At 40.6% G+C, this 23,420-nt stretch overlaps 1 protein-coding gene across 4 annotated transcripts in view; it reads left to right on the forward strand.

Moving 5' to 3' along the window:
* Window positions 1-23,420, forward strand: part of pde4d (phosphodiesterase 4D, cAMP-specific) — a 316,846-nt gene that overhangs the window by 149,986 nt on the left and 143,440 nt on the right. For 2 of the 4 annotated variants that reach the window (XM_082555161.1, XM_082555162.1), the window contains exon 3: window positions 4,300-4,538. The exons of 1 other annotated variant lie outside the window; for it this stretch is intronic. In XM_082555161.1, coding sequence (XP_082411287.1) covers window positions 4,300-4,538 — 239 coding nt within the window. Of the gene's footprint in view, window positions 1-4,299; window positions 4,539-12,842; window positions 13,821-23,420 lie in introns of those variants that run through there. One more of the 4 variants, XM_082555159.1, reaches the window with a different exon arrangement.

The raw sequence follows: 23,420 nt of genomic DNA on the forward strand, positions 1-23,420 counted from the left end.
TGCTGCAACATCACATAAACATGTATGTCCTTTCATGTCCTCTGTCACGTGTTGTGTTGTAGCTAGGAAAGCATAAGGCTAAGGTTGCGTGCAGGTAAATGCTGGCTGTGTAACGGGCAGGAACCGAATACACAGGACTCGAAAACCAAGTTTAAACTAAAAGACAGCTTTATTGCAGAAGTTACCCAAAGTACAAATTAATCCAGGTCCAAAAAACTAGGAAACCAAGCACGGAGTAATCTTAAAGGAACACAAACTGCAAAGGAGGATCCAACCCCGAGGGAGAATACAACAAAGAACCGAAGCAAACTGAGGGTCTAAATAAACACAAGGAGATTAAAGCAGAGTGGAGACACTGGGGAAAACAGCTGAACAGAATCCAACCGATGAGACAGGGGACGCAAAACGAAACACAACACACACGAGATGACTATAAAAAATAAAATGGGAAAGTAACCAAAAAACACATAACCAGGGAGACAATATAGAATATAGAACAAAGAATAATCAAACACACAAAACCAGAGAAACCCCAAAACATCCCAAAACTCAAAACAGAGACCATGATAGAAATACAGAGTTAGTTTATCTCCATCTCCTTCTACCTCCTAACATTATGAGCAAGCAGGCAAACACACGAAGGGGCACTGGACCGTGCTAAGTGAACAAACTAGCCTAGAGTGGGTGGAAATCTGGGCCTGATGTGCTGCAGATGGTCTTTTTTTTCTTTTTGCTAAGGAAAGCTCCTTACAGAGTGAAATGGCCTGGAAGTATCTAAAGTAGAAGCCATGATTAGCGCTAGTCACATTTTCTAAATGCTAAATAAAGGTGCTGTTAAGCTTCCTTTCCTATCTCGGTAAGCATAGGCGCAGTGCCAGCTTTTATGAAAGGATGGCAGTGTGCATCCAGTTTGACCGCAGCCGTAGAGGACGAGAAGGATGCCAAACCGAAAAGAGAAATATACAGAGGGCAGAGGAACAAGAGGAAGGGAAGAACACCAGGAATACATGGTGTGAATAAGGACCTCGACAGCTGAATTATTTTAAGTAGGTCTAATTTATTGAGTTGACAAAATGGGTAACTTGCCTCAGGTCTTAGTCCCCATGGGTGCTACAAAAAGCTCCTGGTCTGCTGGTCGTGTTAATTGTTTGATTAGCAGCAAACCTGTGCGGGAATTTTCACAATTAAAGTATAAAATCAGCTAATGAGCATTATTATTAGTTAATTCTGTCGCTATGGAAGATGAATGAAAAGTCACGTTCACTTTAAAGGCTTGTTATGTAGGGAGTAATCACCTGTAAAAGAATAATGGTTGACCCTTACTTTAATAGGAAACCCTTGTTATTCATGCAGAGCAAAAACTCCCTGTGGTTGCTGTAAGATTAATGGCACAGAATCAGCCTTGATTTATCATACCACCTCACAAACCCAGTCCGCGCGTGTGTGTATGTGTGTGTGTGTGTGCAATCAAGTGTGTCGTGTATCAAAGATTGTCCTGGAGCCACTCACTACACAAATAACTGATTGCCTCCTTCCTGTCCATGAGGAGAGCGTACCTAAGAAGAATTCAAATTTCTTCAGTGGTCGTGCTTTGTGTTCAAGGCTTATTCTGCTAAACTCTAATATAGCCAATGATGGTGCTAACCGCTGCAGCTGTGCCACCCAAAATTGATAGTAATATTATTATTATTAAAGGAATTTGCATGATTTGTTGAGAAAATGGGCTCTAATGCAGGAAAGCTTGCTTAAAACAGTTCTGTTTTTAAAACAGAGGCTCTGCTGCTGCCATCAAAGCAGTAGAATCAACTTTTCTGGTAACTCCTTAATGGCACATTGACCACCTGATGTGTTTCCTCCAGGTTAGCTTGCTGCTGTAAGTGACTTTCTGTCCCTTCTCACTTTGTGTCACCACAGACACACACAGTCTTTCAGATAGCCCTTATCAGTTTTTTTCCCTTCTGTCTTGACCCCATGTGCTATGTCATTTTCACTTTGAGCTTCCTCTATTTCTTAAGCGAGCAACTTCCTATTTGAACATTTGTTAAATCCAACAGATTGCCCTTCAGAAATTGTGTTTCATTGTATTTAATCAATCTTGATTTTTGTTAGATTTTTTGTAATTATAACCTACAATCATGGTTGTTTTTTTTTTAGGTTTCAGAGAAAGCAATTATTTTTTTTCACCTCTGTTATGTTTAATACTGAACTAAGAAAACAATTTTCACAAGTTCGCGGTGGATAAATTAATCATCAAGATGCATTCAAATGTATACTTCTTTTTTTTTACGCAGAACACAGAAGTGTTATATGAAAACAGACACCCGACCGATGAGTGCTAGTTTGTGTGTAACAGGGGGTCACTCACCTGCATCACAGTAGAAAGTGAGCACTATTTAACTAAACAAATTGGACTGCAGGTTGCGGTGTTAATTTTGTTAGATTCTGAGGAATTTGGTCCAAATATCCACAGGCTAGTTTACGCAGACTCACGGGAGATATTTAACCCTCCAATAAAAAATATAAATCTATAAATTAGATTACACACAGGTGCACTGTTTAGTCATTAGTACTCATCAGGCAATGTTTATGGGCAACTGACTGCACTTGGACCAAAGGGGGCTGAATAATTACGCACACCCCACTTTGCAGTTATTTATGTGTAAAAAATGTTTGGAATCATGTATGATTTTCGTTCCACTTCTCACGTGTACACCACTTTGTATCGGTCTTTCATGTGGAATTCCAATAAGATTTGTAGCTGTAATGTGACAAAATGAGGAAAAGTTCAAGGGGGCTGATTACTTTTGCAAGCCATTGTATATCTGTTTTGCCATCACTTCTTGAGAAATAGCCCATCACTGGGCCCCTGAACGAGTCACGTATTGTGTCTTGAAGTGAAAAAGATAAAAAAGGTGACCTGAGAAATGCCTTTCACAAATGACCTAGGGATCTTTTTTCACACTTGTCACAGTTGAAAAAGCACTGATGGAATTTCTGAAAGCTCACTTCTGTTAGCGTTTTGAGTGAGCCATGACTGTGAGAAGCACACACAAAAGCAGAACCTCCCCTAAGTTAGTCAAGCAACCATTAATACACCTGCACTTTCCCTTTAATTATAAAACTACTGTTTGTACAAATGTAAACACTACCCTTCAATAAACATGCTTTAACTTTAAAGCGCAGCTAGTTAGCATTTTATCCACATGGAAAATCTAACAGGGAGTACCAAGATATGTTCTCCCTATTTACATGGGCAGTGTGGAGTGGCAGGTCTACTGGGGACACCTTTGTTATGGCAGCCGTTTTTCCTCTTTTAAAATGTTCTTTTCTTTGTCCCTCAGCCCGGCCTGAAAGGTTAAGTCTGATTTTCAAAGGGGTTTTTTTCCTGTTAAAAGAGAGTTTGAGTCTTTATGATATTGTGAGAAAGTAAGCAAGTAATGTAAATTGCCCTGAGAGAAGACTACAAATGAACACAAAATGAATAAAACTGAACTGAACTTTTTAAAAGCTATGGCGTCTGAGAGACTTGTAAAAAAAATCAGTGTAATCAGTTTTTATAAAAACTGCTAAAAGAGCCGATGATTCAACTTTATGATCATTTTAGAGGCTGTAGTTTGTTGGATATTACGTTATCCTGACTGGAAATTTGATCATTTTTGCCCACCCTCTCTCTGTCAGGGATTAGGATCTATTGCAGGACAGTTGTATTATACTGCTTTAGGTTTAGCAAAGTGTACTTAATAAAATTAGATTTTTTAAAAGTCAGAGTTAAGGATGCCGTAGATCTCAAGAAAAGCCCGATTTTCTTTTCGTTGTTTTTTTTTTTTTTAATCAGATTGTGCTTTTCATCAATAAACAGTCAAGTGAAAGCTTGTACCAGTGGTGCTGGATGAATGGTCTGGCCACATATTGAAGGCTGAGAGAGCAAGATGTCTTTTAATGGACTTTTCTGGACAGGAGTAATCTTTGGCTTTGAGCACAAGGCAAAATTGTGCTAAGAGAAGCATCAGAAGCCTAAAACACACAGTACATTGGTTTTTATGCCCTTTGATGGACATAACTACCAACCAAACACTGCACGCCTTAAGTAAAGGAAAGAACGAGGGATTCTGTATTTACCAAAACCACCTGACTGCCATTTTACTCCAAGCTGCTACCAGGAGTTCAGTCTCTGTCTTCCCTTTCTTTCTGATCCTGCTTTTCCCTCTTTTTTCATATTATGTTTCACCCTCGTTAGGATGAAATCTGTTATCTGTGAGGCATTTTCAATTTACCTGCTTTTCTATCATCCCCCTCCAGGTGTCCGATGACTCGTCCGACTCCCCAGAGCCGGGGCCAGTCACCTGCATGGAGCCCTTCATGGTGCGGAGGCTTTCCTGCAGGACAGTCCAGTTGCCCCCTTTAGCCTTTCGACAGGCAGAGCAGTACTACTGTGATCGCAAGCCGGAGCCGGACACAGTGACAGTCCCACCACGGCCCACAACACTGCCACTGCGCACACCGCCACTCATTGCTATAACCGCGGCTGATACCAGCAGGTAGGACGATGTGGGTGTGCTGCTTTTCTTAAAAGTGTTTTTTTAAGTCCTCCAGGTAACTTCATTTTACATACAGTTTGAAAATGTGTTCAAACTTTACTGGTGGCTGAGCTCTGATCGTTAAATACTCATGCTTAAAAGTCTGTTCCTGGAAAAATACTCATACTTCAGTTAGGAACTTGACAGCTTTATGCCGTGAGTTAAGGGAACTATATTTACCTCTAAAGAAATGCACATGTAGCATCAGATGTTTAGTTGTCACTACAAGCCAAAAACAGGTTTCAGCAGGTACATACAAGTTTTTGCCCACTCATAGACATTACCTGAGTCAGTACAAGGGCTGTCAAAAGAAGACAAGCAGCAGTCTCGCTGCCTTATAACCTCAAATTCTTCAGGTAGGTGAAGAAATACCAACATTTCACAGATGACTATTTACTGATTAAATAAAGCGTTTGTTATTTACAAGTCTGATGATGTTTTCACTTCTCTGGAGTTGTACACCTGCAATGAGCTAAGTCTACCCAGGCTGAGCTTATGGCACCACTTCAGCCGTCAGACAAATCTTTTCAGAGAAGGATTCATATTCTGCACATCGAGGACACAAAGATCAAAGACGACTCCTCACCCAACCTCAACCCAGCTGAACTTTTGTGGGGACTCTTGAAGGCTGAGAAAAACCAAGAGGAAAATCTTTGGAATATTGTTAAATCATGGTGGGTGAACACAGGCAATCAAATTTTTGCGCCGCCACTGAGTTCACGCCAGCTTAAGTGTATGCTGTCGTTACGGCAACGAATGATGGCGAGACATTTTGAGATTCTAGTGTGTTTTATACAGAGATCCAACTATTCCCTGAAATCGTCAAGCTACTATTTGCAAAATAGTCCATCTATTCTCCAACTGAAGGTCACGAGGAGGGAGTAGCCTGTCCCAGCTACCACAGGGAAAGATGCAGGGCACATAGCACTAGCGCAGAGACAGACAATCATTGACACCTTTGGGTAATTTAGAATCACCAGTTAACCTAACCCACTAAGTACATGTGGGTGCTCCTTGTCTTTGGACTGTGGGAGGAAGCCACACAGACATGCGGAGACCATGTAAACTCCACACAGAAAAGGCCTCAGCCAGATGATGCTTTGAACCCGGGATCTTCTTACTGTTACTGCTAACCACTGAGCCACCATACAGCAGCATTTTATTGTATTTTAGAATCAAATGACAGACATAGTTAAAGTCCTTCCTGTGAAACAGGACTCATATAATGTAGGCAAAGAACCCAGAGAACAAAAGTAGCTAAAAATAGCTGCTGGCAGTGAGGTTTGTTCATCAATCAAAGTGAAAAAGGTTGTCATTGGACAGCCAACTCTCACTTTGTAGATACCCGTGTATACTAAACATAGCAACAATATGAGCTTTCAGATCAGTCACATTATTTTAGCCTAACTAGATAATATGATAACTATGATAATGCAAAAACTAAAGATATGAATACAGCTCTTTATTGTGATAGATTACCTGCTTCTGACAGCTTTAAGGTGTCTTTAAGTTGAGTTTCATGGCGTGGCGAAATGAATAGAAACAATCAGAAAGGTAAGAAATCAAATACAGCATGATTTGACAGCAGTGCAGAGTGTGCTTGTTGTTTAGTGGATAAATAACATGCATTTAAATCATTCCTGTCGGCTACATGCTGTTAAGAATGTGACTCATCAGATGTAGAGGTCTAACAGAGTTCTGTTTGTCAGCACCGACACTCACTAATCTTAAAAGAGTGAATGTAATTTACCATGTGAAACATGCTAAACAAGTTAAAATCAGGGACTGAACTGTGGATTTGATTGATCTGTTGTGTAGTGCGCCGAGTCCTTTTAGGTGGCGTTCTGTAACATATTGTACAGTCTGTAGTGTAGCCTCGCAGCCTCTCCGTGATTGGAAAACAAGATTGCACCACAACTAAGAAAAGAATCGCAGCCTCTCCGGAGAATGTTGGAGAATGAGCGCCTCAGATGAAATGAGGTTTGGCACAGACAAACACCAAGCCTCCAACCAGCTTGCTCTGAGGGGAGAGAGGAACAATGTACCAAACAGCATTCTGTATCAGAGCCAGTGGTCTAGTGGGAAGTCATAATTTAACTCAGAAAAGGAAATATATTCAGGCAGTTTGAAGAAGCATATAATTTCAGTGGTCAAACCTATCTGTCAGTGGAAAATCCCCATTGTCTTGGGTTAGTATCGCACTTAGAAACGTGACAAATCTACTCATCAACCCAAGGGGAAAGTGACACCCCTCTGACTCATTTTTGATCGCCTTGGCATGCTTCACGAAGCTCGGTATTTCACACACACATTGTGCTACCTGCATAACATTGTTCGCTGGCTCATCCTGTGCCAGATGTGAAAGTAAATGGATCGGCCTTCTCTGATTTTCCCCTTGGTGCCGCTGATTTGTCCTTTTCCCTTTCTCTCTTTGGCAAGTTTGACTCCAAACGACGAACAACCGACAGAGAAATGAGCAGCTCTTATTAAGCCTAAGATTGAGGAATTTGTTATAGGGTGCTGTGAACACACTTTAGCAAGAAGACAGTGCCGCTGACTTGTAGACTTCTTTTGTAAGGAAGCGTGAGAAGCTGGTGACACTCAGTTGTGTCTAAATTATATTTTCAGGCAGGCAGAGCAATTTTCAAGGCAACTCTGATTCACAATAGCGCTGAAAGGCTTTCTTTGTCTTCAAAATTGCTGTTACACGTCAAGAGCATCTTCATTTTAGGAAATACAGTGTATTTGTGTCTTTGTTTCTGGCGGTGTCGTCTGCAGCTTGATGTGTCACACATTGTCAGCTGCACTGTATAAGCAGCAGAAACTGCTACCCATAATACAGAAACATAGTCAATACTGAATAATTTATTATGGCACTGTGATAATGCCAAAAAGTGTCAAATCCCTTTTATTTGAACTTCACAAAAGGGCAGACTGTTCCCAAGTGTGGGCTGCTGACCACTTTTTAAAAAGCGTGCTGCATTTGCGAGACAGGGATTTGGTATTTTTAAAGGTGGTTTGAGAGATTATTTTAAGAAGACAAAGACAGGAGGGGGCTTGTCATCTCCTTTTCTACTTCACGTAGCTGTATTGACTTCTCTCTGCCCCAATGAGCCTTTTCTTAATTAAGGAGAACATGAAAGGGGGAACATTTTTTTGTCATCTTTCTCTAAATTAATCTGCCAGCAGTACCAAAAATACTGCTACATGTTAGATCAGTGTTTTGTGGTGTAATATATTATACGCTTGTCAACATTTCGATTATGTTACTGATTATTTTTTAAGATTAATTGTCACTCAGCTTTGACAGACTCAAAATCACAATCCATTATTTTAAACCCATATCCAGTAAATTTGACTCCTTTCATAACTGAACATAGAATGATCAATTAAAGACAAAAAAAGAGGCTTAGGGAGGAAATGGATGCTGGGATGAGTTTTAACAAAGGTCATATGTCTTAACGTTGCTTCGAGCTCCGTTCATTCATAATTCAGCACAGCAGCGTGGAAGAAATATACAGTGGGGAAGCATTAGGGTTGAAAGCGTGCCATTTTAAATGCTCCAACTGCGGTGTTTTAGTAAAATTCAGTGACATTAACTTTGTATGCTGCCAAATGAGACTGTCTTCAGTATTAATGAAATGGTCAAAAAGTGGTGCGCTGTCTTTCCATTAGATGCCCTCACATAATTAATATAAAAGAATGATGCATGAAACCGTTTCAGTGTTTTTCTCTTTGCTTCTCTTCTACGACCACCAGCATTTACCCGCTGCATAACAGCTAAAAAATCTGAGTTCCCCCCAAAGCCTTACAATATATAAACACACGCTTATTGTAATATCCCAAGAGAAGCTGATTTGCTGATATTATAAATAATGTAACAGTGGAAAATAGTGGATGAAAACCTGCTCAGTTTAAATAACAGCCAACAATCTCCAGAGCTGAAAAATGAAGCTGCCACAGAAGCGCCAAAAGCTGCAATTCCTTGAACTGGGCTACTTCATGCATCCTCCAAAAATGAATCATAGACCCGTTGGACTTTGTTATCTTCATCACATAGCTCAGCTAACAAGATACAGTGGGTCTGTCTACTAGGTATCCTTGAGCAAAATACTGAATTTCTCCTGATGTATTCATTGGACTGTGAGTGTGTGCTTACATTTTATACAAGGTGCTTTAGGCATAGAATAAAGTGTGAATGTGTGTGTGATTGGCTGAGTGAGGTTTTTGTGCTCAATCAGAGAGGAAAAGTGCCAAATACCAATCCGTTTATCACCACTTTGACTGACAGGTGGATACTGCTACAGGGGGCTTTAGACCATCGCTGTCTGATGTGTCACTTCTACTACTTCCAGTGGCTGGAACTGGAGTTTTTGTCCAAGGAGTAAAGATAATGAAGTTAGATGAGTTTAAATACCTGGGGTCAAACATCCGAAGCACTGGACAGTGCACAAAACAGGTGAAGACCTTGGTGCAGGGTCCAGAGGGGTGATTTATAACAAAAGGATAGCAGAAAGAGTGAAGGGGAAGCTTTAAATGATGGTTTGGTGTCTGTGATGCTAACAAAAAGACTGGGGGACGAGGTGGAGGCAGAGTAGAAGGAGCTAAAATTTTTGTTGGGGGTGCTGAATGTGGAGCTCTCAGTCAGGAGAAAAGAGAAAGACCACAGAAGAGATTCACGGATGTATCGAAGGAGGACATTTAAAGGGTTGATGTGAGAGAGGAGGATGCTAGGGTTCGGTTGAGCTGAAGACAGATGATCCCCTAAAGGAAGGAGTTGAAAGACGAAGAAGAGGAAGAAAGGAACCTGAGCTCTTGATTCTCACTTTTTGTCATGTTTGGTGCCTATTGAAGCATTTCAGTTGAGTCATCTGACCAATAATATGGCTTCACGTGTGTGGCTGATTGTATTAACAAACTTACCAAGAACGGCTCAGTGAGAATTTTATTCAGCTGCTACTTTGCCCTGATTGTCAGGCATCTGTGTGTTATTTTGCAGCAGTTCGGCCCATCTTTTGTATACAGTTTACATTAAATACAAATTAGTGTGCATGGATTTCTTTTGCACATGAGCCCAACATGTTAGGAGCAAATCAACAAAAGAGCTCAACACCAGCTAACAGGTATTAATTAACTTATTAATATGAGAAAGAAAGTGTCTTAAAAGATTAAGTGAGCATTAACTGAGAACAGCACAACAAGATCAGCGCTGGATATTAACTCAATACTGGATCAAATCAGCTACCACTCTATTGATTTTCCAGACACTAAAATGTCATCTCTGGAGTGTTATGTGAGAGATCAGCTGGAAATAAACACTTATTTATTTTTCATTTTATACACACACACACACGTTATAGATACAGGCTAGAGATTCCACTTTCTCTCCCTTGATAACAATCCAATAGCAGTTCTGTTTTTTTCTTTCTTCATTAAAAGTCTGTACAGCTCACTGCGAGGAACTGATTGAGTTCATTCTCCTGTATGTGAGGAAACATAAGCCTGCAACTTGACTTACTTTCCCCCCCCCAAAAAAAACATTTAAATGCAAATATTTTTTAGGCTAGCGCCAAATATAGTTATTACAGGAAGCTTAGATAACCATGTCATGATTAAAAATACAACTTAATGTAAATCAGCAAAGTGTGTCTGATAGAATCCTCCAGTACTAATAAGATCAGTATTGGAGCAATCAGGTGTAATCACTAATTACTGACCGCACTATACTTATCCCGTTCCCATTATCTCCTAGTGTTTTAATTCAGCACGAACAGAAAAGAAACACATATTGGGGGGAAATTGGCGTGACACGTGAAACAATCTAAGGATTCTAAATGTGCTCTAAAAAATGAAGGGAACGCAGTATACCAGACAGTCAGTTAAACTTCAGAGATAAAAACTACTTTCACCTGCTTTTGGTGGAAATCCAAGCAGGTGAACAGGTACACTGCCGAGACAACCACAACATAGCCCTCAAAAATTGAGTATTTTCTTCTCCAGTTTTGCTTTTTGTCATGTCCTTTTAACTGCCAGTAGCATGAGATGGTCCATGCAGCCCATTCAGGTTGCACAGGTAGTCCATCTCTCACCTTCCGGAGGGCACACCCACGCTTGCGATCTTAAAGAGGGTCGCTGTCCAACCACAGTCTCAAGAGTGTGGAGGAGATACTGTGATACTATGAGACAGGCTCTTATATGAGGAGAGCTGAGCAGGGTTATAGAAGGGTTCAACCCAGCAGCAGGAGGAGAAACAGAAGGAGCTACCAGAGCTCTAGAAAAATGACCTCCAGCGGACTACTCGTGCGTGTTTCTGACTAAACTGTCAGAAATAGAACAAAGAAGGTGGAATTAAGGCCTGTACTCACAGCCCACTAACATTTGTCCAAGAACATGTCATTTTATTTCTTTATTTTTGAGCACTGTATATATAAAAACATATATAAGATATTTAAACACTCGTGACCTGTGTTTAAATATCTTATATATGTATCCTGTGCCAGAAATGGCGCAGTGTGGTTATTGAGGTGGATGGCCAGAGGGGACATTGTTTCCACATCTAATTGTCACTCAATCAGACCCTAGCTTGCAAACCAGTAAAAAGAAAAAGAAATCATATTTCTCTTGTTAGGGACATTTCAGTACAAACCCATTGCCATGCAGCATTCGATTCATATACTAATATTAATGGAAGACAGTTTTTTTATTAATACAAAAACAAATTTGTGCCAAATGTGTCACAGTGCATAACAATTACCTGTCTGCTTTTCTCTTTTAAGCATTATAATAAACCTTTGTGTGTCTGACTCATCCATTGTGCTACTTTAAAAACAATCTTACAAATAAAAGAATAATATACAAAAATTCTTCTGAACAAGATCCACTTTGCTAAAACATCCAAAAACAATGTCCATCAAACATTCATGAAGGAGGTCAAGCAGGCGGCCAGTTAATGTCACAGATGTTTCAAGAGTGACAGCTGGGATAAACATTGATTCAGTTGCAGTTATTTGACTTTAAAATGTTCTGCTGTGTCAGTATTTTCATTATATCGACCAAAGGTTTTGTGTTGCTATGAGCAGTTCGGAGCTAAAGGGTTAAAAAAAAGAAGATGAAATCGAGGGTACAGTGTTATCAGCATTAGAGCATTGTGTATAATCCCTCTTTTCACAATTAAAACCACCCCGCCCTATAACTTGTAGCTTTTTAATATTTTTAATAACAGAGCATGCAGAAGATTACACATGGCTGTGCTGGCTACTGACAGATTTATGCGTCAACAGATGTTAGCTGTTTGCAACATTAGTGGGAAACATTTTATAGAGGGTTTGCTAATATTAGTCGGTATTGTGTTTCTTTAAGGTGACCCCAAATGCATGTTGGGATACTCTTATATGACCCTGTTTAGCAACAAAGCAATGGAAAGTAAATGAAATGGCTATAGCCTGTGGTTTAAGTTTCAGGTCAGTTCTTAGAGTGTATGTAGAGTATTTGGTTCTGCCGTGCGTGTTGTTGTAGGGTGTTTGGTTGGCTTAAGTAGGTAAACTTGGACGCGTACAAAGCAAGCACATGAGCTTCTTGTGTATGCATACATGGCAGGCATGTGCTCTTTATTCTCTCTCCTCTGTCCTGCTACCAATACTCTTACTCGCCACTTCAGTCTTCTCTCCCCTCGTTTCTCAGATTACATTTTTACGCTTAAGACTGGAGAGATGACAATCCCCACGCTGTTATTTTCTTGAGTAATGGGCTTGAGCTGCAAGGGAAGTGTGAGGAGAGGAAGGAAATAAAGAACTCTTCCCTGATAGTCCCCCTTTCCCTGAAAATGAAGACAAACAGAAGAGAGTCGGGGGGGATTTAACAAGGTGGCTGGATGTTTGCGCTCCCCTGTACCCTGTGGACATCACAGAAATGGTTTCATTAATTAGTGTGAAGGTGAACTTGTTTTACCTGCAGTGTGTTTAATGTCAGCTGCTATAAAAATGCTTCTCATTTTCTCATTCCATCCAGTGCATCTCCACAAAAACTGTTTCTGTGTGTGTGTGTGTGTGTGTGTGTGTGTGTGTGTGTGTGTGTGTGTGTGTGTGTGTGTGTGTTAAACCTAAATCTCATTTGGACTATTGTGTCATAAAACTGGTTCAGTGGTATTATATGATATAGCGGCTCTGCACAATCCCACCCCCTGATTTTCTTTCTTTTTTTTTTCCAATCATGGAGGTTTTTAGGGGAGGTACTTTGGGTGGGTCCCTCATGTTTAATGTATTATCCTGTTCCCTATATCCTGTCGCCGCTTTTTTCCTGCAGGGGACATGAAGACGGGAGACAGTGTTGTCAAGTCCGGATGCTTTTACGCATAACTCTGCGCCAAGTTACCTTGAACTGGTTTTGCACAAGTTTGCATCATTTGGGGAGACCATCCGTCCGTTTGGACCATCCTGTGCTGAACATCTCGCACTGCCGCAGCAATACAAGCACCTTGCAGAAATGGGCGTGTGCGGAGGAAGTGGGGAGCACTTGGAAACCAGACTGACCTGAGAGTTCTTTCTCGTAGCTTTACTCAGGGATACATCCCCAAAACTGCAGTTTAAAGGTCTTCCTCGTGATGCGTAAATGGATTCGTTTTTATCTCACTGCTTCAGTGTGTTTGCGCATGGTGTCAGCGATAAAGTTGATGGAGTTAAGCTCATTACGTGAGCTAAAAATCAAAAACTGGACGTGAAGCACCCGGGTAGCTAAAAAAGCAAAACAAAACAACAAAGTTGTCTACTTGCTTGTATTATTTGATTTTGTTTTATTAAAAAAAACCAAAAAACCAAACAAAAAAACACCTGAACTCGCAGCTGTTAGTCAACCTCCTGTAAGCTTTCCTGACTCATTCAACTTAAATGCTCCCAAAGTGTAGATTTAGTTTTTAAAAAACAATTTTATAACCAGCGTGGGGAGGAGGATGGATCCCGCCTGTGGCAAAGTGGGGACGGCGCCTCTGGTCGCTGGCGGCGGAACCGGCGTGAGTGCAAAGGCGCCCAAACATCTGTGGAGGCAGCAGAATCAGGCAGCGCTCTCTCCGCTCCACCACGCGCTGGTAGTGCGCAAGAACGACCGTGTAAGACAAAGAGGCTTTTCGGACACCGAGAGATACCTCAACCCGAGGAACATGGACCGGACTTACGCAGTGGACACGGGGCACCGACCCGGGCTGAAGAAATCAAGGATGTCGTGGCCGTCGTCCTTTCAAGGTCTTCGACGGTAAGGACAAAATATAAAAGGAAACTGCTTATCCTCGGCTTGTTTCCTTTTAATTCCCCCTCGATGAAGATGGGCGTTGTGTGGCTGACTGAGCGAAGAAGTGTTTCGGTTCTTATTTAGTCCTAACTTTGAGAAGGTTACAGTACATCTTTCTGCTTACACGGTGCTCGACCTCTGTTTTACATCACTTTTTTTGTAACATAAGGTCCCAAACATTTACTGCGCTGTAACGAGGAAGAAGATGGTGAATAAACTATATGCTATATGCCGTGCAGCGCTAAAGGGTTAAAAAGAAACAACGGACACAGTCTTATCGGTATAAACCCTCTTTGGCAATTATAAAACCACCTCATCCCATAACTTGTATCTTTTTAAATATGCTTTAATAACAGAGAGTACGGAAGATTACGCATAGCTGTTTCATTTGGGTCAGAAAGATGTGTCATACTGGAGAGAAGAAAAGCAAGAATAACGATGCAAAGAGAAAGAGTTTTTTCTTTTGGTTGTCACAAGCCATTCTCTCTGTTAATATCAATTAGGTGGTCTATATTTGGCACAATTGTCATTGTGTGGAATGACAAGAGTCTTGTGGGAGTCAGAGGCAGGCTTTAACCAAAGGAAGGTCACAGGAATTATTCATATATGATGTATCCTAAATATATTACACATATGCAACCTCCTTGTATCCTAAGTGTTTAGGGGTCTTGAGGGATGGGCTCCACTTAGTTTTAGTATCTCCAAGAAGCCCGGCGTTCATGACTGCATTTGGCACTACTCTGCTCTCGATAAGCAAAGTAGATATAGTAGAATGTCTTTGCTATATGATCACCACATCTTCTGAAATGACTCACTGCATGCGACAATATGGATAATCACAACACACGTGCTCTTGACAACTGCTGTGTTTTCACAGGCTATCCGCTATCCAGAGGAGCTACTGTAACAATGTTTGCTATAAGAATAGTTTTAGTGAATCTCGTCTGCATACAGACAGAGACACTAAAGCACCTCCGTGCTCAGACAGCCAGCCTGGTTGTGTGAGGGAAATGTTTCTGCTCTAATTACTCACATGTTCTGGGAAAGAGGGAGGGGAAAAAAAAGACCAAATGAAATGAAATCTGAGAAGGTCACCTCAGCTCTCAGGCTTAAGTGACTGCTGTGGATGTAAGTTTCTGTCAAATGGCTTGCTGTTTCCCTTTTTTTTTTTCTTCTTTCCTCCTCCTTTCTTTATAATTGTTGGTTTAGATATGAGTGATACTCGCCTGCAGCGTCCAGTCACCAGTCAGCTATAGAAAGCACACTGGCTCGTCTGGCCAGCCGAATGGTTCCTGTCACAAAGAGGAGAGGCTAAAGAGAAGGAGAGAGCGAGCGAGTGACAGAGAGGGGAAGGAAGGAGGGAGTGGTGAGAGGTGGTGGTGTGTGGGCCTAGTAAAACAACCGTGCAATGCTATGTTGAAAATATATTGATTTCAATTGCAAAAGAAAATGCACGCACACATTTGAAGATTGTTTATGCACCTTATACATTTGCTTCAGAAGGAAAATTAAAATTGGATTAACCCAAAGAAATTGAATTTCACACAGGTGGCTAATTACGCAAGAGGCACATTGCAGTCCAGCACATATGCAGGAACATTAACACAAAACCAAATCAATGGCCCTTGAACACCGCAGCCCATTGGACTGTTATTTGCACTTGGTCAATAGGCTCACGTAATTGGTTGTTGATTTTTGTGTGTGCTCAATGGGTTGCATGTTTTAGTAATTACTGATTTCAGTGTCTTCAGGAACTGCCCCCCCCCCCAGGGACCTTCATTCAGTGAACATGTCATTAGATGAACATCAGTCTAGATATATAATCGGATTATTACACCGTTTCCCAAGTGTTGGGCTTATTGTGTGACACAAAATATATTACAAAACACTCAGAAGACCAGCCTTGATGTATTACAGCACAAACAAATCTAATATAATTGTGTGCAATGAACATGAGATCTTGTTGCCTTTGAAATGGTTGCTTTAAAGACCACTCACAGTCAGTTGCCATCTTCAAACAACTGCATCAAAACAGTGATGAAATGGCAGTAACACGAGGTTGGTCTCCCTGGTCCTGGGTTTGAATCCATGTTGGCACAATTTCTGTGTGCATTCTTTCTGGGTCCTGTGGCTTCCTCCCACAGACGTTAGGTTAAGTTGATTGCTGATTCCAAACGGAGTATAGGAGTGAATGTGAGAGTAAGTGGTTGTCCAACTCTCTGTGTTAGCCCTGTGACAAAGCAGCGACCAGTCTAGAGTAGACCCTGCCTCTCTGCTTGTCCCCTCTTTGACCCTGAGTGGGATAAGTGGAAGAATATGGATGAGTTGCAGTCACCAATGCAGATTGACTCAGATTGATTGCAACACATTGGCAATCTGTCTGCATTTATAAATTAGTGGCCAGTTGTTTGCAAACCTTTGAAAACCTGTCTGAGAGTGATAGCAGTCAGTCCGAGTCGGACCGGGATTGGTTGGAGACAGATTGCCTCCCACAAGGTGACCTGTGCAGTCACCTGGCGATCGAAACAGGTCACCCAGAGGTCAAGGATGCTATACGCTTAGTCTCTCAATCTCTGTTGGTTGCCCCAACTACTTGGGGTTGTCGGCTAACAGCAAAAACATTCAATGCAACTATAGGCAATGTCTCAAGGCGGTTGCTGTCCCGTTCTTTACTCTAGTGTGACTGAGCTGTAAATGTTGCTTTAAATGAAACCAAACAGCACATGAGCACAAAAAAACAAACATGTAAAATACATATTCTGCAGTTTCATTAAAACAACATTGCTTGGCATTGTGCATTTTTGATTTTGTCATTCAAACAGCAGTGTGCTTGCCCTCCTGGCATTTACTCTGATTTCTCTTAGAGCCTTTAACCGCCATTGTGAACATAAAACCTTCTCTAGGCTACTTGACAAGAAACACAGCTTATTTCTCCTGCAGGCTTAAAAGCTTTTCATTCTTCAGATACACTTATTGCTACATAGTGTTCATGTGTGATGCATGCATTATTTACCTATTTGATTGACGGTTTTAATTAACAAGGCTCCAGAAGGTCACACAAATTCACATGAAAATTCAGCAATCAAGTTGTTGCTGCGAGTCAGCTAAACAAGACGTGTTTCCTGATTGTAACAGACAGACATAAACAACTTCTGCGGCAGTGCCCCAGTAGAAAACTAATAAGAAGTGCCAGCTACTTGCTCAACACGTACAATTGATGTCAATCTTATGCAGAGAAAGAGACAGCAAATCTTTCAGTGAGAGGACTGTCGATGTGGCTGCGTGTGCCTGAGTAGCTGGTTTGGTGCGAGGTCAATCAGCCCCAAGGTAAAAGACATCACCCAAATGTGTCACAGTCTAGGCTAGGCTGGGCCTGGATGCTGCTCAGGGATTCTGTGAGACCTCAGCTAAAATCTGGAGCATTCTTTGATGAGGAGATGGCATCTCTCCCATTCCTCTCCTGCTGCTTGCCTGTCCCTGCCATGGGGACGCTACAGGGGGGTTATCTTTATCTTTAGAGATGTCAGTGAAGAGGAGGATAATGGTGCCTTCTTGCTGTACAATCACACAATTTAAGATTTGATGATTCAGTGGGTGGAAAAGCAAATGTCAAAACTGAAAGAAAAACCCCCCCAAAAACAAAACAGAAACATCTGAGGAGGGAAGTGAGAAAGGATGAAAAGTGCTTAATTTGGATATTTAGTTACTTCATCACTGGCTGGCAGATTGGAAACTCTATCTCTGTCCTCTACCTTTGCATTGTACTTAAAGGCCGCTGATTTTTCTCCAGCCAGTCTTCCTGCTGTGAATGCCATTACCAGTGAGGTTTTTAGCCACGACGAAGCATAACCCCCTGGCTGTGTCATTAGATCCCATGGGTGTTAGAGAGTGAAGACGGAACTGCTTTTCGGTACGTGGTTATATATAACCACTCACAGCCATAATCACAGGCATACAGTATTGTGCAGAAATTTTGAGTCACTCCTCATTTTTTTTAAAATATTTTGCTAGGAAAGTGGGAATAGGTGCAGCGATTTGAAATATAAAAATATAAATGGCAATGGAGCATATAAGGTAAAAACAGTATATTTGTACATTTCTAATGAGCATATTAAAAGTTAATATTTGGGATAGGGTTAATCTTTATTCTTCATCTCAGCCTGGACTCTCGTAGACAAGCTTGTAGATTTTTTTAAGTAGTCTTCAGTTGTGGTTCTCTGGGCTTCCTGGAGGACATTCAACTCTCTTCTTTGTATTTCGCTTCCTGTTGGTCCGTTCTATGTCAGGATGATCCCACACTGCTTTAAGAATGTTGAGGTCCAGACTCGGCGAGGACAAGCCGTGACTCATAGTATTTCATAGCATTAGTGTTTTTCCAGGTATGTTTTTACTGCTTTAGTTGGGTGTTCGGGATCATTGTCATGCTCTCCCGATGTCCTCCGTACATGCTGAGAATGATTTGAACCAAAAATTTCAAATTTGCACTCGTCTCTTCGTAAGACATCATGTTCAGTCCAGTTGTGCAATCTGGCATACCTCAGCCTTTTCTCTGTGATTCCCCGAATCCTTCCATTGAGAACATTTCTGATGAGACTTCAGTGAACAGGTGAAGTATTAAATACGAGAGATGCATGTCTCAGGTCCTGTTTCTTAAGGGCATGACTTTCATGTCGGTCACTTGATCTTTTATCCCCCACTTGTCCAGCTTTCTCTGATTTTATAAGGACACACTGTAAACCATGTTTTCAGCTAATAGCTCTTTGAGAATCATCTTGTTGGTGTAAAAAAATTAATACTTGTAAAACTGTGTTATCCTTGTCAGATTTTATAGATTCGATGAAACAAATGGTGACAATTAGGGTTTTTTTTTTTATACAGACGGCTAAAGATATAATTTAAAACTAGTTCTTTATTAAGTTGTCTATTGTGTGTAGACACAAGAGTGGTTAATTTCTTGAGTTAGGTGCCTTTGTATTTGTAGGTCAGGGTTAAGCAGCTTTAAATAAAAAGAAAAACATTCTTCTGAAAATGATCAAGGCCGGGATTAAAATAATTAAAAAGCCTGGTTTTCACTCTGTTTCTCAAAACCTTGAGAAACAGAGTCCAGAGGCCAAGCTTTCTTGAATTACAAGAAAGTCTGGCTTATTGAAAACAAAATATAAAGAAATAAGGGGCGATTCCAGACTTTTGCACAGAACTTTACTGCACATGCTGTTGTATTGTCACAGTAGACATCTACTGCAAGGCTTTTGTCATCCAGGAAGATGTCTAGAACATGTTAATAAACACACTAGGAACTGGGTAGTAAACTTCCCATTAGCAGAGATCAGCATCAGACATGGCGTGTCTTGGGTAATTAAATGGGGCATGAGTGAAATGCACTCTGTATGATTTTCTGCTGTGTTTCATGTCGCAGAATGAAAGGCAGGCAGAGCTGATAATTACACGAACGCTAAGCCCTTGTCTGTGACTTGCCGACCTACTCAATCGTACAGAAATGGAAGGTGTATTGAGTTTACCCTTCGGATCAGCTTTGTGATTTACCAAGGCTTTGAAGGCTGAGTATGTGCATTAGGATCTTATATAATGAAATATCTCAGACAGCCCTTTGCATGCATATAGAGCAGGTTTCCTAACACATGCAGTCACATGCATGCTTAATTAAAGGAATATAGTGAATGCCCATGTAAATGCATCCAAATAGTCATAAAACCATAGGAAATTGTAATTAAGGTGGAGATTTTCCTTACCACCAGTTTTCTCTCATATACACTTTCAACCCATATCTAAGTCATGTTATTTGTCTAAGCGTGAAGTGAATAATGTCTGAATTTCACTGCTGTTTTCCACGAGTGTTTGGGATTATACTTAGGCCTACTTTTTTAACCTCTTCCTCCGCAGAGTGTTGTGGCTCCCAGCTGTTTGTTATAAAAATGCATGGGCATTAATTGAAAGTTGCGAAGCAGGACACATTGCACCAAACATGCCAACGTCTACTATTCTGTATAAAATAGATAAAGGATTTGTTATTATAAACTTGATATAGACATTCAGGAAAATGCTCAGTATATAGGATTATTTTCGATACTTCAGGGGAAAAATGACAAATTAAGAGGTGTATTTGTTTATAAATCAAGATCAGAGCAATGCTGGTCCGTAAAAATGTACTCAGCTATAGCCCTGTTTATTACCTGTGCCTCTGGTGACTTGGGACCATACTTCCATTGCCGATCAAATATTTGCTAAGGTGGACTGCTGCCACTTCTTCTGATAGACTGTCCTCGAATTCAGTCATGAGCATAAAACTTTTTAGACACATCTAATTAACACTGACCGTCAACATTACAGGTGGGCAGAACTGATAACATTTGCCCCAACTTTACCATTTTATTAGTCACCATAACATTTATTATACCTGTTTCATTCTTCAATACTGAATATTTGTTTGATAACAGGATTCAGTATACACACTGCTTGAGGTACCTACGATACTAAAAACAAAGTAATAATAATTCATAATTCTGTATCAAAAAACATTGATTCTTGTGACATCTCTAATTTGTTGTGCTATTTTTCTCATGATAAAATATGCTGATATGTTGATAAGATATTCAGCTGAAAGGCTTTAGCGTAGCTAGATGGAGTTTTTCAATCTCAGCTGATTATAAGCAAAATGAGACTTACTTTATTTCAAAATCCTCCCAACTGTCTCTCATCCATATAGCACAGGTCTTCCCATTTTGATCTCAGTGTCTCGTAGCTGTAACTCTTTAACAAGGCTGACAATAGAGGGGTACATTACAAGTCTAGTGGCTGTTGCATTTTTTCTAGGTTTTAAGGCAACATATATTTTCTTTTCATTGGACTTGAATATATATGAAATGGTGTGTTGATTCCAGCATACTGTATTTTTGTCCCTACAGTAGATGCTTTATTTAATAGCGAATGGAGCTCTGAAGCATAGAAATGCAGCGATTTTCGACAAATGACTGGTCAGCCTCCTCTGATGCTTTTGTTTTCATGACAACAAAAAACTGCGTCAGTATGTGCAAGCAATTTTGATGTCACAATAAGTGGTTGCCGGAATTGCTTTCTGTGTTTTCAGGTTAAGACCAACATTTCTGAATAAAACATAATGCATCTATGTCTAATCAAGCCTGCAGTTTTGGAGGAAAAGTGGATTGCACCCTGTTTATTTTTTTCTTTACCAAAGCAAATGATATTTAAAATTAGCAGGAAAAACTGGAAACATGAATATTTAATGCAAACATCCATTATGGAAATGAATGATAAAAACGTCCCGCTTCAGGAAAATCATTTATTTATGGTTTTGACACTGGACAATGTTCAGATTGTGGCTCTGGGGGAAAATGCTTTGTAAAGCTGAGGAGATTTGCTGAAATGGTGAAACTCAAATACAAGCAGAGCTCAACAGTGTATGAGAAGTGGAGGAGACTGGTCATCTAATTTTTTACCAGCAGGAACGGCCATTTGTTATTCATAGCCCTCCCCTGGCTCTTTTGCCTTCGCTGGTCATCTGCTAGGCTAATAAAATGCTTGAAACCCATTTTTGAAGGACAGCCTTGTAAGGGGTTACAAGCCAAAGCCACTCCAGACTGCCGGCTTGATGCTGGGTGATTTCCTGAGCACTTGGCTGGCTGTGCTGTGCTGATCATGTTACACATAACAGGGTAATAAAGAGTGTTGCTGGGCTAGCAACTGCTCTAGTCTAAGATACGCTGATTGCTTTTAGACGGACTGTGCAGAATTTTCAGTTGTTCATTATTTCTGTCAGGATGCAGTTTAAAAAAAACTGATAAATTCTGAATTTTAATAGAATACATGACAGCAAAGCATTTTTAAATGTTAGTAATTCCTTAAATAAAGACTAAAAAGATGCATTTTCATCAAACTGTGTTTCAAGTTCTGGTGACCAGATTCTCTGTGGTGGCAGTGAGATGCTTGTCATCAGTGAGTATGACAGCAGTGTTGTTTAGAGCTCTAATCTAACACAGCTCCAGTGGCAACAGAACCCACATTCAGTGATTTTCTTGGTGATCTCACTTATTGTATTTGGAGCAGTGAAGCTGGGTTTATGCCGCTGACTGGCGTACTGGTCACTTTTGGTGTTACGGTTGGTTGTGCACCTCCCAAGTTTTGCACACAGTAGCTCACCTGGTTCATATCCAACACTGACAGACTGGAGGCGCCAGTGTGTGAGCAGGTCTGTCTCCGGAGGGCATTTGTGTCATCAGCAGGGATTTGTTCGTACTCGCGCTGCACTACTGCATTAGCTCTCATCAAATTGATCCACAGTAAGGGACGGTAAGAAATTTTTGGAAACTTGAACAGCAAATTTGAAACCAATAACGAGCATACGGATTTCCAGATGGCACAAAGGGAGGGAGATTGTTGCGACAACTCGCAAAAGTCATTTTTGCAGAAAACTGTGGAACAAACCCCGACTGTGATTCGATGACGTGCGCTGGCACCTGTCATTAGAAGACGACTCCGGCAAAAGTCTAAAGTTGAATTGCAAAGGGTACAGCACTGTGTTGTTGGCAAAGTTTGCATGTGCAGTGACCACATTGTGACAGATAGTAAGATGGCAGTTGCCATCTGCTTGAGAAAATGGATTTTAACTAAACAAAGGCAGGGGCACATGTGGCATGGGCACGCTCACAAATGCTGCTGATTTAAGGACATAGCTTCACCATGATTTACAGTTACTCTCCTGTTTTCATATCTTCGTCTATTCTCTTTTTATGTGTCTCTTGCTCCACATATGCTGTATCTATATATGTATATACATCTATATATTGTTTTCTCCCTTCTTTTTTAAGCATCCTTTTCTTGGCTGATATGCCTCTGAGCTCCACATGTCTCCTGTCACATCTATCAACTTTTATCAGTAAGCCTGCCACACACACGTGAGCTAACCCGCAATTGTCATGAAATATGAAAGTAGCCCTGCTGTGGCTCTTCGCCATCTTAGCAACCAGCTTCCACTAGCTCTACTTTAATCTTAACAAAGGATAAATAAACGAGCCACATTTTCTTCTAAATAGCTTGGGTACTTCTCTATTTGCATTACGGGAACCACTGTGGCTTAATTTTGTAATAAAAAACTCCTCCATTTCTCTTTTGAACCAAATCATTTTCATCATCAAGAAGCAATTTTAGGTATTTTTATGTATTTTATTTGATATTCTGAGTAGCAGGCAGGAAATGAGAGACGAAATATAGAGAGGGAGAAATAGGGAACGGCATGCATAAATGTCACTGACCGGGCTTGAACTGGTATTTTATTTATTTATTCCTTTACTTTTATCGTTTGGTTTTATAGAGACACTGCACAATTAAAAGTAATTGGACCAAAGTTAGCGTGCTGGTAATTTGCGTCCATTGTACCTGGTCAGGTAGAAGAAAAAGGCAGCAGAATAACTACAGCTATATATAAACATAAACAGCACAATGAGAAAAACACATCAGTGCACGTCCATGAATGAAATCCATATGATAAATACAACAGATGCAAAGCAATCAGAGGTTACAACGTCTGTA

This window comes from Aulonocara stuartgranti (genome assembly GCF_965226115.1).
Source record: "Aulonocara stuartgranti genome assembly, chromosome: 12".
Taxonomy (NCBI): Eukaryota; Metazoa; Chordata; class Actinopteri; order Cichliformes; family Cichlidae; genus Aulonocara; species Aulonocara stuartgranti.